The 18,475-nt window shown below is 42.7% G+C and overlaps 1 protein-coding gene across 2 annotated transcripts in view; it reads right to left on the bottom strand.

Annotated features, from left to right (window-relative positions):
* Nucleotides 1-863: 863 nt before the first annotated feature.
* LOC140424957 (pituitary tumor-transforming gene 1 protein-interacting protein-like) overlaps nt 864-18,475 on the bottom strand; it is a 115,850-nt gene continuing 98,238 nt past the window's right edge. For both annotated transcript variants that reach the window (XM_072508680.1, XM_072508681.1), the window contains exon 7: nt 864-2,315. In XM_072508680.1, coding sequence (XP_072364781.1) covers nt 2,266-2,315 — 50 coding nt within the window. In that variant the 3' untranslated portion in view covers nt 864-2,265. The remainder of the gene's footprint in view (nt 2,316-18,475) is intronic.

Raw genomic sequence — 18,475 nt, 5'->3', positions numbered from 1 at the left:
TAGACAAGCACAGACTTCATATGGCCTGTGCATGAATACCGTAGGGCAGCACGGTAGCAGTGGTTAGCACAGTTGCTTCACAGCTCCAGTGTCCCAGGTTCGATTCCCGGCTTGGGTCACTGTCTGTGCGGAGTCTGCACGTACACTCAGTGTCTGCGTGGGTTTCCTCTGGGTGCTCCGGTTTCCTCCCAGTTCCCAGATGTGCAGGTTAGGTGGATTGGCCATGATAAATTGCCCTTAGTGTCCAAAGGAAAAGGTTAGCTGGGGTTACGGGGATAGGGTGGAGGCGTGGGCTTAAGTAGGGTGCTCTTTCCAAGAGCTGATGCCGACTCGATGGTCCGAATGACCTCCTTCTGCACTGTAAATTCTATGATTCTATATATTAATTAAGCAGAAACAGATGTTCGGGATCTCACAAGTAATTGCTTATTGCAGGTTTGGACACCCAGGCACAAAGTTGGCCTGACAGGCTGGCACCAAGCCTCAAACTGGGTGCCCCTTAGATTGCAGAGTCCAGTGGGTCAAGCAGAAAATCAATGGCAGGTTCTCAGCTTTTTCTTCAGTGTTCACCAGATCTTCAGATTCTGGGACCTTTTGGCATATAGTCTCCAGGACTAGCCAGAAGGTCCGATGGCCATTAACCAGACGGTCATCCGGATTCCACTTCTCCCATTTTCGCACACAGTGGTATTTCACCAGGTAATGAAATCAGGATATCAAATTCAGCCACAGCTCACCTTGGACAAGCTCAGTGCTTTTTCAGCATATTTTCCGATCAGGCGCCAGGAGGCCAGACCAGGTGCCAGGAGGAGACTAGGAACTTCAGATCTTTCAAGTATTGTACAGAAAAGTACAGACTCTACTTTGTACATAAACATTCAATTTTATTACACGGAGTGGGAAATAATACATTTATAAATCTATCACATTTCAAAAATACAAAGTAAATACAGAAAATATGATGCAGAACAATTACATTTCTCACTCCTTGTGGTATTTATTTGTAGGTATCTCTATTGATAAACAACTTGATTTAACATTCTGATTTGTCAGAAAAACACTAAATTACAGCAATTTTGCATTATTGTAATTGAATATCAGTGATTTAAAAATATCTCAGAACTTGAACTGATATGCCAAGATTTTGTCCATCATAAACATCAAAACAATTTAAATTTATATTAAGGTTTGCCATTTAAGATTTGCATTTTAAAGCATAAGGCAATAATTATCACAGTTTGCAAATAGTGTCACAGCAATAACAATATTTGCTTTTCACCATTGCAACTACATGCGACTAATTATTGTGGTCAGACTCCAAATGCACACAAACCGTACTATCCAAATTTACCATTATTGTTATTCTACCAGTTCAAATTGAATTTCTGATATCTATTAATGATTCCTTTGGAAACAAGTTAAGGCTATGAGCATAGTACAAAACAAGGTATAATAATGTGAATTAAGTTTTGATGAAAGGTCATTAATCTGAAACATTATTTTTTTTCTCTCTCCATTGGTGCTCCCTAGCTTGTTTTTAATTTGTATAGTAGTATGGAATGGCCTGTGCATTAATACCTCAGAACATAGTGGGATTTTGACACCAACAATCGATGGATTCAAAACACAAGTGTATCTGATTCTTTAGTTTTTACAAAAAAAAATGTGCATTTAATGTCACATATGCCAAACCAGAAACTTAACATTTTAAACAAATGCAGCATTTTTAGGGTATGGTTGGATTGGTTTTGGTACATTGTCAAATTACAAAATGTGAATCATTACAATAAAACCAATAATATAGTATGTTAATTTTAATTCTCATTTTTAACAATACTGTGCAAGTAAGGCAGTCTAGATAAGGCAAGTAGCTAGGAGGACGCGCAATATAATCGTCCCTCCACTGAAAATATATGATAACCATGTCAGTTTCTGTACAAAAGTGCGATTTGCCACATGACAGTTGGAAATCAGAAAAGATATTTCATTTTTAAAAAGACAATTTGACATATTTCTTACACTGCCACTCCATTAGAATTTCAGGGCTTTCTACGATACAAATACATAAATCATACTGAAGAACCATGATATGAAAATGACACATCATCTGATACGATTTCTAATGCAAAATGAATGTTAATGTGACGATAGACAGCTACGTTTTAACATGCAATGACAGATTTATTGAATAGCGGGTTGGAACAGCAGACAGCCACGAAAACCTATTTTGCCATTCTTGAAAGTCCAGTTAAAGGTCGAGTCCCTTCATTCATTTTCAAACCTGCTGTACGGGTGATCAGAATCCTGAATAAGACCTGAAATTTCAACAAAGAAAAAATTGTTTTTATGTCCAGAATAAATCAACACAAGAATTCAAATGCATAATTCAACATAATACTGAACCACTTTAAGAACATTGCAAGCCAGGACTTTTATTCGTTGAGTATCAAACTTTGAGCAGATACCCAAATCTCAGTGATGTCCACTATTTAAATATCCACTCATTTTTAGTTTGAGACTTTGGGGAACAGAAAAAGAGGATTTTAGATACAAAGCCACGATACGTATTGGTTAAACATCGTTCTTAAATTGGGAAGAAGACCAGTCAGTGGAATTTGATGACTTGGGATTTCTGGGTCATCCCTTGATTGGGATGCATTTCTGACAAAGCAGAGCTTCTGCCTGCTGCTGAGATGCCTTGAATTTTTTAAAATTTAGAATACCCAATTCTTTTATTCTAATTAAGGGGCAATTTAGCGTGGCCAATCTACCTACCTTGCACATCTTTGGGTTGTGGGGTGATACCCACACAGACACAGGGAGAATATGCAAACTCCGCACGAACAGTGACCCAGGGCCGGGATCGATCCTGGATCCTGAGGCATTTCCTACAATAAAACAGTGACTAAATTTCAAATCATTTAATTGGCTATAATGTGCTAAAGTCATGAAAGGTGCTGTAGAAATGCAAGTTATTTCTTTCTGTATTCATTAAAACACATCAGCAACTAGTGGATTGTAATGGTATACTTTAAACTAGTTGCATTAGTGTTCTTCTAGAAAATAAATGCAGACTATAACGATGCGAGCAATACCAATAGTAAGATTGAATATAAAATTTGGTTACAACTATTTCTTGCATAGATTTGTGAATTTATAATGCAAATCAAACCTAGCCTGTTAATTGGAATGTGCTGTATTGAATCAAATTGATTTATCATTTGCAATTTCAGTCCAGACTGCAAAAATTAAAAAATATTCAACAATATGCTTTCTACTTGCCAACAAAAAAACAAATTCACGATCAGCCCTGAGAATAAGCCGATGTCAGATGACAGTCAGTGAAACAAAGCCTTTGTAACTTAAATGGACAACATAACCAAGATTTTGTTTCCTGTAATGAAAACTTGAAGGAGAAGCATGGGCAGCACGGTAGCACAGTGGTTACCACTGTTGCTTCACAGAGCCAGGGTCGCAGGTTCGATTCTCAGCTTGGGTCACTGTGCGGAGTCTGCATGTTCTCCCCGTGACTGCGTGGGTTTCCTCTGGGTGCTCTGGTTTCCTCCCACAGTCCATAGATGTGCAGGTTAGGTGGATTGGCCATTCTAAATTGCCCTTAGGGTCCAAAAAGATTAGGTGGGGTTACTGGGATAGGGTGGAGGTATGGGCATGGTGGGGTGCTCTTTCCAAGGGCCGGTGCAGACTCAATGGGTCGAATGGTCTCTATACTTGCCCTTAGTGTTCAAAATTGCCCTTAGTGTTGGGTAAGGTTACTGGGTTATGGGGATAGGGTGGAGGTGTTGACCTTGGGTGGGGTGCTCTTTCCAGGAGCCGGTGCATACTTGATGGGCTGAATGGCCTCGTTCTGCACTGTAAAATTCTATGATAATTCTATGAAAATTCTGCATTGTAAAATCTAGGATTCTATGAAGTTCAATAGTAGTGAAGTAGTTTCACAAGTCCGAAGGCGAGAAAGAATAAATTCTGGCTACTTCCCCCTCACTCAAGCCAGCACTCAATCCAACTTCATCCAATCTGGGCTTCAATTCTTCCTGTCCCAATTCATACTGGCATTCTTTCGCTTCCTCTCCTTGTATTCATGTTAATAGTTTTTCCTCCTCCTTCTCAAGTGAACGCTGTAATACTTTTTTGTCCACACATTAATCTCAACCTATGCCCCCTCCCTTTTTAAACTTCATCACTATCTATCCCCTCATTCCTCCCCTTCATTGATAAAAATCCACCCTCACCCCACTCCTCTCTGAGTCCAGCTACAAAATGTTTTCACAGCAACTTCATTGCAGTATTAATGTAAGCCTACATGTGACAATAATAAAGATTATTATTATTAACCGCTGCACACAGTAGCCAGGAACTCCTGATCTCATGAAACTTCTCACCAAAGATATCGACCATTCGTAATCACTTCAGAGCAGCCCTTTTGCCTAATGTTTTAGCCCAGTCTCGCTACAGGTTTTTGTCAGAAAACACAGGTGCAGGCTGGGCTCATGAAGTGCTGGCAGTTGGCATTAATGATCTGGAAGAAGGAATTGTTGCTAAGTTTGCAGATGATACAAAGATCTGTGGAGGGACAGGTAGTATTGAGGAAGCAAGGGGGTTGCAGAAGGATTTGGACAAGCTAGGAGAGTGGGCAATAAAGTGGCAAATGAAATATAATGTGGAAAAGTGTGAGGTTATGCACTTTGGAAGGAGGAATTTAGGCATCGACTATTTTCTAAAATGGGAAATGCTGAGGAAATCAGAAGCACAAAGGGATTTGGGAGTCCTTGTTCACGATTCTCTTAAGGTTAATGTGCAGGTTCAGTCGGCAGTTAAGGCAAATGCAATGTTAGCATTCATGTCAAGAGGGCTAGAATACAAGACCAGGGATGTACTTCTGAGACTGTATATGGCTCTGGTCAGACCCCATTTGGAGTATTGTGAGCAGTTTTGGGCCCCGTATCGAAGGAAGGATGTGTTGGCCTTGTAAAGGGTCCAGAGGAGGTTCAGAAGAATGATCCCTGGAATAAAGAACTTCTCGTATGAGGAATGGTTGAGGACTCTGGGTCTATACTTGTTGGAGTTTAGAAGGATGAGAGGGGATCTTATTGAAATTTACAGGATACTGAGAGGCCTGGATAGAGTGGACGTGGTGAAGATGTTTCCACTTGTAGGAAAAACTAGAACCAGAGGACACCATCTCAGACTAAAGGGACGATCCTTTAAAACAGAGATGAGGAGGAATTTCTTCAGCCACAGGGTGGTGAATCTGTGGAACTCTTTGCCGCAGAAGGCCGTGGAGGCCAAATCTCTGAGTGTCCATAGACAGAGATAGGTTTTTGATTAATAAGGGGATCAGGGGTTATGGGGTGAAGGCAGGAGAATGGGGGATGAGAAAATATCAGCCATGGTTGAATGGCGGAGCAGACTTGATGGGTAGAGTGGCCTAATTCTGCTCCAATGCTTTATGGCATATATGAGACGAGTATACCTTAGGTCAGTTGACACATATCTTTGATTTGGTTCGATTTGATTTATTATTGTCACATGTATTAGTATACAGTGAAAAGTATTGTTTCTTGCATGCTGGACAAACAATGCATACCGTACATAGGGAAGGAAGGAGGGAATGCAGAATATAATATTACAGTTATAGCAAGGTGTAGAGAAAAGATGAACTTAATACAAGGTAGATCCATTCAAAAGTCTGATGGCAGTAGGGAAGAAGCTGTTCTTGAGTCGGTTGGTACGTGACCTCAAACTTTGGTATCTTTTTCCTGACGGAAGAAGGTGGAAGAGAGTATGCTGGGGTGCGTGGGGTCCTTAATTATGCTGGCTGCCTTTCCGAGGCAGCGGGAATTGTAGACAGAGTCAATAGATGGGAGGCTGGTTTGCGTGGTGGATTGGGCTACATTCACGATCTTTTGTAATTTCCTGCGGTCTTGGGCAGAACAGGATCCATACCAAGCTGTGATACAACCAGATAGAATGCTTTCTATGGTGCATCTGCAAAAGTTGGAGAGTCATAGGTGACATGCCAAATTTCCTTAGTTTTCTGAGAAAGTAGAGTCGTTGATGGGCTTTCTTAACTGTAGTGTCGGCATGGGGGGACCAGGACCAGGTTGTTGGTGATCCGTACACCTAAAAACTTGAAGCTCTCGACCCTTTTTACTTCGTTCCCGTTGATGTAGACAGGGGCATGTTCCTCCACTACGCTTCCTGAAGTCGATGACAATCTCCTTTGTTTTGTTGACATCGAGGGAGAGATTATTGTCGTTGCACCAGTTCACCAGATTCTCTATCTCATTCCTGTACTCTGTCTCGTCATTGTTTTAAATCCAACCCACTACTGTGGTGTCATCAGCAAATTTGAAAATCGAGGTGGAGGGGAATTTGGCCACACAGTCATAGATGTATAAGGGGTATTGTAGGGGGCTGAGGACAGCCTTGTGGGGGCACCGGTGTTGAGGATGATCGTGGAAGAGGTCGTGCCTATCCTTACTGATTGTGGCCGGTGGGTTAGAAAGTTCAGGACCCAGTCGCAGAGGGAGGAGCCGAGACCAAGGCCACAGAGTTTGGAGATGGGTTTCGAATAATGGTGTTGAAGGCTGAGCTGTAGTCGATAAATAGGAGTCTGTTATAGGTGTCTTTGTTATCTAGATGTTCCAGGGTAGAGTGCAGGGCCATGGAGATGGCATCTGCTGTAGACCTGTTGTCGCGGTAGGCGAACTGTAGTGGATCAAGGCAATCCTGGAGGCTGCAATTTATTCATGCCATGACTAACCTTTCGAAGCACTTCATGACGATGGATGTCAGAGCCACTGGACAATAGTAGTTAAGGCACACTGCTTCGCTTTTTTTTGGTACAGAGATGATGGCCGTCTTCTTGAAGCAGATAGGGGCCTCAGATTGTTGTAAAGAGAGGTTGAAGATGTCTGCAAATACCCCCACCAGCTGATTCGCGCAAGACCTGAGTGCCCGCCCGGGTACCCCATCCGGGCCAGTGACTTTCCGAGGGTTGACCTTTGAGAAGGCTGCTCTGACATCTGCAATGGTGATCTCAGATAATGAAATGAAAAATGAAAATCGCTTATTGTCACAAGTAGGCTTCAAATGAAGTTCTTCTGGAGTGGAGGGCTTGCTCTCGCTGACCTCTTGTTCAAAGCGTGCATAGAATGCGTTGAGCTCATCAGGGAGGGGTGCATTGGAGTCGGTGATTTTACATGCCTTCATCTTGTAGCCCGTTATTTCTTGCAGACCTTGCCATAGTCGGCGGGGGTCCGTATGGCTAGCCTGGGATTCGAGCTTGGTCCGGTACTGTCTTTTGGCATCTTTTATGGATCTCCTTAGATCATATATGGCTTTCTTGTATAGGTCAGGGTCACCTGACTTGAACGCCTCAGACCTAGACTTCAGCAAGCAGTGGATATCCCTGTTCATCCAGGGTTTCCCGTTGGGAAACACACGGATTTGTTTCTCTGGCACAGTCTTCTACACACTTACTAATGAAGTCAGTTACTGTAGTGGCGTACTCGTTCAGGCTGGTCGCAGAATTTTTAAATACTGACCAGTCCACTGACTCTAAGCAGTCCCGTAGTAGATAATCTCTTTGCTTATTTAACATATCGGATCGTGTTTTCCCGGTCCTTAGGGGGGAGGGGGGAGCAGCCCCAAGTCGTGGTCCACATTGGCACTAACGACATAGGCAGGAAAGGGGACAAGGATGTCAGGCAGGCTTTCAGGGAGCTAGGATGGAAGCTCAGAACTAGAACAAACAGAGTTGTTATCTCTGGGTTGTTGCCCGTGCCACGTGATAGTGAGATGAGGAATAGGGAGAGAGAGCATTTAAACACGTGGCTACAGGGATGGTGCAGGCGGGAGGGATTCAGATTTCTGGATAACTGGGGCTCTTTCTGGGGAAGGTGGGACCTCTACAGACAGGATGGTCTACATCTGAACCTGAGGGGCACAAATATCCTGGGGGGGGGAGATTTGTTAGTGCTCTTTGGGGGGGTTTAAACTAATGCAGCAGGGGCATGGGAACCTGGATTGTAGTTTTAGGGTAAGGGAGAATGAGAGTATAGAGGTCAGGAGCACAGATTTGACGTCGCAGGAGGGGGCCAGTGTTCAGGTAGGTGGTTTGAAGTGTGTCTACTTCAATGCCAGGAGTATACGAAACAAGGTAGGGGAACTGGCAGCATGGGTTGGTACCTGGGACTTCGATGTTGTGGCCATTTCGGAGACATGGATAGAGCAGGGACTGGAATGGATGTTGCAGGTTCCGGGGTTTAGGTGTTTTAGTAAGCTCAGAGAAGGAGGCAAAAGAGGGGGAGGTGTGGCGCTGCTAGTCAAGAGCAGTATTACGGTGGCGGAGAGGATGCTAGATGGGGACTCTTCTTCCGAGGTAGTATGGGCTGAAGTTAGAAACAGGAAAGGAGAGGTCACCCTGTTGGGAGTTTTTTATAGGCCTCCTAATAGTTCTAGGGATGTAGAGGAAAGGATGGCGAAGATGATTCTGGATATGAGCGAAAGTAACAGGGTAGTTATTATGGGAGACTTTAACTTTCCAAATATTGACTGGAAAAGATATAGTTAGAGTACAATAGATGGGTCGTTTTTTGTACAGTGTGTGCAGGAGGGTTTCCTGAAACAATATGTTGACAGGCCAACAAGAGGCGAGGCCACGTTGGATTTGGTTTTGGGTAATGAACCAGGCCAGGTGTTGGATTTGGAGGTAGGAGAGCACTTTGGGGACAGTGACCACAATTCGGTGACGTTTACGTTAATGATGGAAAGGGATAAGTATACACCGCAGGGCAAGAGTTATAGCTGGGGGAAGGGCAATTATGATGTCATTAGACGTGACTTGGGGGGGGATAAGGTGGAGAAGTAGGCTGCAAGTGTTGGGCACACTGGATAAGTGGGGCTTGTTCAAGGATCAGCTACTGCGTGTTCTTGATAAGTATGTACCGGTCAGACAGGGAGGAAGGCGTCGAGCGAGGGAACCGTGGTTTACCAAGGAAGTGGAATATCTTGTTAAGAGGAAGAAGGAGGCCTATGTGAAGATGAAGTGTGAAGTTTTGGCTGGGGCGATGGATAGTTACAAGGTAGCGAGGAAGGATCTAAAGAGAGAGCTAAGACGAGCAAGGAGGGGACATGAGAAGTATTTGGCAGGAAGGATCAAGGAAAACCCAAAAGCTTTCTATAGGTATGTCAGGAATAAGCGAATGACTAGGGAAAGAGTAGGACCAGTCAAGGACAGGGATGGGAAATTGTGTGTGGAGTCTGAAGAGATAGGCGAGATACTAAATGAATATTTTTCGTCAGTATTCACTCAGGAAAAAGATAATGTTGTGGAGGAGAATGCTGAGCCCCAGGCTAATAGAATAGATGACATTGAGGTACGTAGGGAAGAGGTGTTGGCAATTCTGGACAGGCTGAAAATAGATAAGTCCCCGGGACCTGATGGGATTTATCCTAGGATTCTCTGGGAGGCCAGGGAAGAGATTGCTGGACCTTTGGCTTTGATTTTTATGTCATCATTGGCTACAGGAATAGTGCCAGAGGACTGGAGGACAGCAAATGTGGTCCCTTTGTTCAAAAAGGGGAGCAGAGACAACCCAGGCAACTATCGACCGGTGAGCCTCACGTCTGTAGTGGGTAAAGTCTTGGAGGGGATTATAAGAGACAAGATTTATAATCATCTAGATAGGAATAATATGATCAGGGATAGTCAGCATGGCTTTGTGAAGGGTAGGTCATGCCTCACAAACCTTATTGAGTTCTTTGAGAAGGTGACTGAACAGGTAGACGAGGGTAGAGCAGTTGATGTGGTGTATATGGATTTCAGCAAAGCGTTTGAAAAGGTTCCCCACGGTATTGCAAAAAATACGGAGGCTGGGGATTGAGGGTGATTTAGAGATGTGGATCAGAAATTGGCTAGCTGAAAGAAGACAGAGGGTGGTGGTTGATGGGAAATGTTCAGAATGGAGTACAGTCACAAGTGGAGTACCACAAGGATCTGTTCTGGGGCCGTTGCTGTTTGTCATTTTTATCAATGACCTAGAGGAAGGCGCAGAAGGGTGGGTGAGTAAATTTGCAGACGATACTAAAGTCGGTGGTGTTGTCGATAGTGTGGAAGGATGTAGCAGGTTACAGAGGGATATAGATAAGCTGCAGAGCTGGGCTGAGAGGTGGCAAATGGAGTTTAATGTAGAGAAGTGTGAGGTGATTCACTTTGGAAGGAATAACAGGAATGCGGAATATTTGGCTAATGGTAAAGTTCTTGAAAGTGTGGATGAGCAGAGGGATCTAGGTGTCCATGTACATAGATCCCTGAAAGTTGCCACCCAGGTTGATAGGGTTGTGAAGAAGGCCTATGGAGTGTTGGCCTTTATTGGTAGAGGGATTGAGTTCCGGAGTCGGGAGGTCATGTTGCAGCTGTACAGAACTCTGGTACGGCCGCATTTGGAGTATTGCGTACAGTTCTGGTCACCGCATTATAGGAAGGACGTGGAGGCTTTGGAGCGGGTGCAGAGGAGATTTACCAGGATGTTGCCTGGTATGGAGGGAAAATCTTATGAGGAAAGGCTGATGGACTTGAGGTTGTTTTCGTTGGAGAGAAGAAGGTTAAGAGGAGACTTAATAGAGGCATACAAAATGATCAGGGGGTTGGATAGGGTGGACAGTGAGAGCCTTCTCCCGCGGATGGATATGGCTGGCACGAGGGGACATAACTTTAAACTGAGGGGTAATAGATATAGGACAGAGGTCAGAGGTAGGTTCTTTACGCAAAGAGTAGTGAGGCCGTGGAATGCCCTACCTGCTACAGTAGTGAACTCGCCAACATTGAGGGCATTTAAAAGTTTATTGGATAAACATATGGATGATAATGGCATAGTGTAGGTTAGATGGCTTTTGTTTCGGTGCAACATCGTGGGCCGAAGGGCCTGTACTGCGCTGTATTGTTCTATGTTCTATATGCAGGAGTGTAATAACTAGGCAATGTAATTTTCAAAAACATTTGCAAACATCTCACTCTAATGCCATTGCTTTTAGAAGGAGATAGTTCTTTCAGGTGTCAGCCTGGCTCAGCTGGCAATACTCTCTCCTTTGAATCAAAAGGTTGTGGGTTGCAGGATTTGGGCACAAAGACCAAAGCTGACACTCCGCTGCAATACTGAGGAAATACTCACCTGTCTTGCAGAAGAATGCTGTCTGTCCAATCAGGTGGACTTAAAAGATCCTATGACATTTTGAAGAGCAGATTCTGGTATTCTGGCCAGTATTTATCCCTCAATCAATGTCAAATAAACAGATTATCTCAGCCATAATTAGTGGTACTATTGGTGGGATTTTGCCGCATGCAAATTGGATGCTGCATTTTTCACATCACAACAGCACACTAAATTACTTAGTTGGCTGGAATGCATTTTGGGACAACTGGTGGCTGTGGAAGATACTATATGCATGTTTTTGGTTGCTTTTTACACTTTAAAACTACAAAGGTCATCAAATGCCTTCATGACAGCAATAAAGCATCCATGCCAAAAGCACCCCAGCGCAGATTATCCCAAAGTTCCTGCATACAAACCTTCATTTCCAGCATGACAGCATTTTTATATATAGTGTTGCAGCAGAAGCTGACAGAGGGCTCTTCTGATTGTTTTGCCATTTGCTGCACATTTTGGGAGATTGCAGGAAAAAATACTGTCCAGTAAAAATCAAAGAAAACTCAAAAGATATCTTATAAATATAGAAAGAGCAATAGGATAGAGTAGTGTCTATTAGAGGTCAAAAGAATAACCTATTTGTGGAGGAGGAAAACATGGCCTGGCTCTTCACGAATACTTAGCATTTGTCTTGAAAAAGGAGGGGCCGATGCAGACATTATAGTTCAGTTCAATTCTGAAATATTAGATGAGATAAACGTAGGGAGAGAGTAAATATTAAGGAGGTATCATCTTTGAAAGTTGATCAATCACCAGACCCAATGTATTCCAAGCTGTTAAGGGGAGGGAGGGAATAGCATTATTTTCCACTTCTCTCTTGTTGCAGTTGTGGTGCCAGAGGACAGTTAATGTCATTCTGTTATTTAATAATGGAGTAAAGAATAGATTGATTAATAGCAAACCAGTCAGCTAAATTTGCAATAGGCAAATTATTGGAAAAGGAGTTTGGGTGTCAGTAATAATTATTATTTACAAAGGCATAGATTAATCAAGGACAGTGAACATGGGTTTGTTAAAGAAAATCAATAATTCAATCACAAATTTCCTTGAGGAGATAACAAAGAGGGTCGCTTAGGGTTTGATGCAGTCTACCTGAATTTTAGCAACTTTTGACAAAGTCGCTGATGCACGATCAATGACCACTAAAATGAGGTTGTAGTACAACTGAAGGCTTTAATAAGCTAGATGTTTCCCCCAGCAGCTCAGGTACAGAATGAGGGCTGCTGGGACGGCATGGGTTCTTATACCCCACCTTTCAGGGTGGAGCTATTATGCACTCTAGCCAATGGCTAGCATATAGGTTCTACCAATGGTACTTCAGCCTCCCAGGTACCGTAATACCTATAATACCACATTCGCACATGGCAGACTGGGCCGCAATTAAGAGCCCAGGAGATCTAAGAGTAAGTGGCAAGTTTGACTCATTTGTGGCAGGAAGCAAAAGATAAAGGCCAACAGGGGTTTGTGTGACTGGAAGGTTATTTCCAGTGGGGACCAGCAGGGCTCTGTACCAGCTCCCTTGTTTTATCAATGATTTAAACTTAAATGTAGGAGGTATGATTAAGTAATTTACAGACAATACAAAATTTGGTTCACGGTTGATATTGAGGAAGAAACCTCGATATCAAGTAATAGATATAGGACAGAGGTCAGAGGTAGGTTCTTTACGCAAAGAGTAGTGAGGCCGTGGAATGCCCTACCTGCTACAGTAGTGAACTCGCCAACATTGAGGGCATTTAAAAGTTTATTGAATAAACATATGGATGATAATGGTATAGTGTAGGTTAGATGGCTTTTGTTTTGGTGCAACATCGTGGGCCGAAGGGCCTGTACTGCGCTGTATTGTTCTATGTTCTATGTTCTAAAGCTGCAGATTGTAGGACTATATCAACAGATTGCTCAGGTGGGCAGAAAAAGTTTCTAAAGGTGGCAGGAAATGTAGATAAGAATGGTTGAGGCAGCATACAGGACACTTTCCTTTATTAGTTATGGCAAGGAATTAAAAAGCAGGACAGTTTTGCTGGAACCGTATAAGACACTAGGCAGGCCACAGCTAGGTTACAATACACAGTGCTGGTCGCCACATTGCAGGATACAGAGAAGATTTACAAGGATGCTGCCAAAGCTGGAAAATTCTAGCTATGGGGAAAGATTGGACAGACTGGGGTTTTTTCCTTTGGAACAGAAGGGGGTGAAGGGGGAATTTAACTGACAGAAAGGGGCCTGTAATCCCCGATCAGCGAGGTCAACAGCCATTGGAATAGACATAAATTAATCGGTAGCAGGTTTAGAGAGGAGTTTAGCATTGCTGCCTCATAGCGCCGAGGTCCCAGGTTCGATCCCGGCTCTGGGTCACTGTCCGTGTGGAGTTTGCACATTCTCCCTGTGTTTGCGTGGGTTTCGCCCCCACAACTCAAAGATGTGCACTAGGTGGATTGGCCATGCTAAATTGTCCCTTAATTGGAAAAATGAATTGGGTACTCTAAATTTATTTTAAAAGGTTTTAGAGGGGTGTTAAAGAGAATATTTTTTACCCAGAGGATGGTGGGGTTTGGAACTCACTGCTTGAAAGCCTGGTCGAGGCAGAAACATACGGTGCATTTATAAAGTACTTGCAAATGCACTTGAAGAGACATAATCCACAAGCAGGACAAGAGTTCGACTATGGGAATAGGTAGGATAGCTTTTTTGGTTGGTACAGACATCATGGGACAAATGGTCTCCTCCTGTGGCATAAATGTCTGTTATCCCATCAGCTCAAGTACCTATACATGCAGAATGTTCTGTCAAAACCTTTCTTTCACAAGTAGGACCAATACGATATGGGGTATTAGACTAATATCTAACAACTAGCGCCCGACTCTTATTCCACCCCAGCTTCTCTCTTGGTCGGAAGATGAGCAGAGATCTTATCCTCCCGCACTTATGCTAGAGGAGAAATGTTGTGGTGTTTTAACTGTTGCCTGGAAACCTAATACAACCCAAGACTGACAAGTCTTGTCCTATTTGTTTTTCCATTTATTGGATTGCTTGTTTAACTTCACTGAATGATCTGAAGATTTGGAAAGGACTGAACTTAACAGTATCTCACTGGTTGATATGTCCTAAAATCAGAACATCAAGTTCTATTAATTTCAGCAAGTTCAGACATATTTAACTTCATGAACTTATTAAGGCTTTATATATGGTCTCAGAGGCCTGACCCACAAAGAGGAAAATCTGAAACATTCCTGCCCAGAATTCTTTACAATAAGGCACTTATCCCATAGCTGTTGTTTATGGTCTTTCTTACACTTACAGCCTCAATCACAAAAGCAATAATTTTTTAATAGAAAACCTTATTGCAGACAGATTGCTCAAGGGACATTTGCATGTGCTGGAACATAAATAAACTATTCAGCAGTGTACACAAGTGAGGAGCTCAGTAGAAGGACCTGTTCAGATTAACACACTGCGTTCCTTACTTTAAGGTGAATCGCATACATACATGTCACACAGCATGTTTAATATAATAAAATATCTGAAGGCGCTTCACTGGAGCATTATATGATGGAATTTGACACTGAGCCACACAAGGCGATATTACTGCAGAAGAGCAAATATGTCGTTTTTATGGAATGTCGCAAAGGAGGAATGAAAGTAGAGAGGTGGCAAATTTTAGGCCAATAAGTTCAGAATTTATGTCCTAAGCAGCTGAAGGTACAATTACTGATGGTGCACCAATTACTGCTGGGAACGATCAGGATTAGAATTATATGAGCCAGATATCTCGGTGGGTTCTGGGCTGAAGATTAAAGAGATGGAGAGGCCATAAAGGGATTTAAAAACAAGGATGAAAATGTTAAAATCAAGGCAGTGCTTAAGTGGATGCTAGTTCAGATCAGTGAGCACAGGCATAAAGGATGATCAAGACTTGGTGGGAGTAAGGACATTTGGTTTTGGCTGACCTCAAGTTCATGGAGGGCAGAATCTGGGGGGCCAGTCAGGTCTAACAGAATGAAGATATGGATGAATGTTTCAGCAGATGAGTTAAGGGAAGGATGGACTTATGCAATGTTACGGAGGTGGAAATAAAGGATGTGTTCCATATATGTGGTCAAAAGTTCATCTCACGGTCCAATGTAACAACAGGTTGTGAACAGTCTGGTTTTGCCTTAGGCAGTTGATAGGGAGGGAGATGGAGTTGGTAGCTAGGGAGCAGAATTTTAGGAAGTTACGAGACAGAGATCACTAATGTTTATAGAGAAATCTGAATCTCCAGTTAACAGCTGAAAAGGATGACATGGCAAGATTTCACATGTTAAGATGTCACAATTTACTGTAACAAATGGCAAAAAACACCAAGTAAATGTAATTTTTGTAGGCAACTTATATTTCAAACCACAGAAAGAAATGTTCCTCATACTCAACACATATCGCACTGTCACCAGAATTATAGTCCTTATAGCAAACAATCCACAGTCACTTCCAGCTTCAATAGGTTCACGTTTTCCGGTTTTGCTGACTAACTAGAAACTGCGGGGGACTGCCTCCAGGTGCTTTCCTTCGTTTTTGGCGCGTCTCCAAATCCACTAACAGCAGAAACGTCAACTCCGCCAATTCTTCTTCCTCCCTGGCCATGTCACAATGAATCTCTCCGATTTCTTAGATGGATGCAGGATGCATCTCTTCAACTAGAGATCACCCTCCTCTGAAATCCACTTTGGTGGCTTGCAAATAACCAGCAGCTTCTTCTCTCTGTTGACTCCACCAATTGCTGTCTGTGATATTCACCGATTTGTAGGGAACCTGATCTCAAAAATGGCTTCCTCTGCCCACTTCCCCATGGTGATGTGAAACATTGTATTTAATTAGAAATGCTAATTAGCTATCCCTGAACCTCCCAACTCCCTTCCATCTTCAAAGTAAATGGACAGTTTGCAACACAATTGTTTAGAATAATAATAATAATCTTTATTATTGTCACAAGTAGGCTTTCATTAACACTGCAATCAAGTTACTGTGGAAAACCCCTAGCGCCTGTTCGGGTACACTGAGGGAGAATTCAGAATGTCCAATTCACCTAACAAACACGTCTTTCGGGACTTGTGGGGGAAACCGGAGTACCCGGAGGAAACGCACGCAGACACGGGGAGAACGTGCAGACTCCGCACAGTGACCCAAGCGGGATTCAAACTTGGGATCCTGGTGCTGTGAAGCAACAGTGCTAATCACTGTGCTACGACTCTGGGAGATCTCTGATCTGTACCTCCCTTTCTCTTTCTTCTGCTAGGGCTATTCTTTCTTTTTCCCTTTCTTCATATTCAAACTGCTTTAATTCTTTTTCAGTCTCAAGCTGCTTAATCTGTTATTGAATTCTTGCCATTTCCAATGATTCTGACTGTGTCTCAGGTGATTTTAAATGCTCAGCTACCGCCGCAATTACCTCTTCTTTTCATATTTTGTCAGGTAATGTTAACTGCAATGTTTTTGCCAAATCTAAAAGCCTTTTTTTACTCTTGGTTTGTAAGGTAGTGCATGTGACCTTCTCCACCCCCAAAAACGTCTGAGCCTCTGAAAGAGCCACTGTCCACAACACACTCCCTTCTTAAATTGGAATACCACACCTGAAAAGGAAACACAAATATGCTCACCCCTCACTGTCTTTAAGTTCACTAAGCCAACCCAATCACGAAAGATAGACTTTTAACACACGAGCCCCTAATTTGTTATGGGCAAGGGTTCAGAAAACTCCAAAGTATATAATGGAGTTCACCTGACCTACAACTGTTTATCGATTTTGGTTATGAGGAGCACAAGGGCCTACCTTCCAGGTGTTATTCAACAGAGGCCTTAAGCACTTTTAATCAAAAACAAAGTTTATTCTACAAATTAAGTTAACATTGTTGTAAACACAGACAGTAAGCATATTTATCAACTACAAACATAAATACCCCAGACAGCTACAGTACTCTATATATAACCCTTAATTAATTCCCTTAAGCTGTTTCAATTTAATAACAACATCCCATAAACCAGTACCCCTTTTCAAAGGTGTGGCCCAGTACACCGCACTCAAACCTTTTATAGATGCTAGTTTCTTTTCAAAACTGCAGGTTTGAATTCCTTCCAGAAAGCAGTTATTTCTTTTCAAGTTATCAAGTGATCTGGAAACACTTTTTACCATGCAGGTGACAGAGAGAGATAAAACAAGACTTCTTTGTCTGAACCCAGCATCCAAATGTGAAAACGAAAGCAAAAAAACTCAGAGCCACAAAACAGCCCAAAGCAAAACAAAAGTAAAACCCAGACCAACAGCCCAGCTCCACCCACACAATGACATCACTGAAGCCATTTGATAAGACAAAACATTTCTTAAAGGGACACTCCCATGACAAATTACAGTTCCAAAACACAATGGCCCAGATCCTCCTGTGAGTGTCAGGACCGCTGCCCCAACACTAAAGCTGCCCTCTTACTTAATCACGATTTTTAAGATCAAACTTCCAATCCTGGATCCAGCAGAAATCCCTCAGTGGTCATATTCAGCTAAGTGTCTAATGGCCCCAAAGCTTTTGAGTGTGTGGTTTCGAAAGGAGCAAAGTTTGCCCTGGCATAATCCGGGAGCGAACGATCATTATCTGTCATAAAACTCTAAATCGTGAACAAAGTGAACGAACCAAAGTTAAAAAGTTTCACAGAGAATATTTTACTATGTTGAATACTAATTTGGGAAGGAAATACGTCTGAGTATTGTCCTTTTGTTGTCAGCAGGTATCCTTTTTTCGGCATGAAAGCTTCCAACATGCCTTCTCGTCAAACACTCCATGTGGCAGAAAGCCAGAACCATCTTCTTGGACTCAGCTCTTGGGGCGAGAAAGACACAGATTTAGTGCTACCTGTCAACATCAGAGAGGGTGTAGCTAGCATTAGCACTGTGCCTCTCAGGGACACAGGTACAATGGGAAAAGCAATTATTGGGAGGGACGGAGATGGAGAGGGGAATAAAAGGAGATAAAAAGCAGCCCTCCATAAGAAAATGAATTCCACTTTCTCAGTTACAAACAGACCTTTATGGACTAATTTCAAAAACACTCAACTCACACACACCAATTCTATTGATGCATATGGAGTACTATGTCAGTTTGAGACATAGCAAAAGCCAAGACAGAATGAACATTACACTGTAGGGATTCCACTGCCACTGAGAAGGTATTTGCGATTATGTCTGGTCGGATCAGGGGTGGATTGTTTGTGGTGGTGTG

The sequence above is a fragment of the Scyliorhinus torazame genome, chromosome 6 (genome assembly GCF_047496885.1).
Source record: "Scyliorhinus torazame isolate Kashiwa2021f chromosome 6, sScyTor2.1, whole genome shotgun sequence".
Taxonomy (NCBI): Eukaryota; Metazoa; Chordata; class Chondrichthyes; order Carcharhiniformes; family Scyliorhinidae; genus Scyliorhinus; species Scyliorhinus torazame.
Note: the sequence above shows the minus strand (reverse complement) of the source record. Positions and strands in the feature narration are given on the sequence as shown.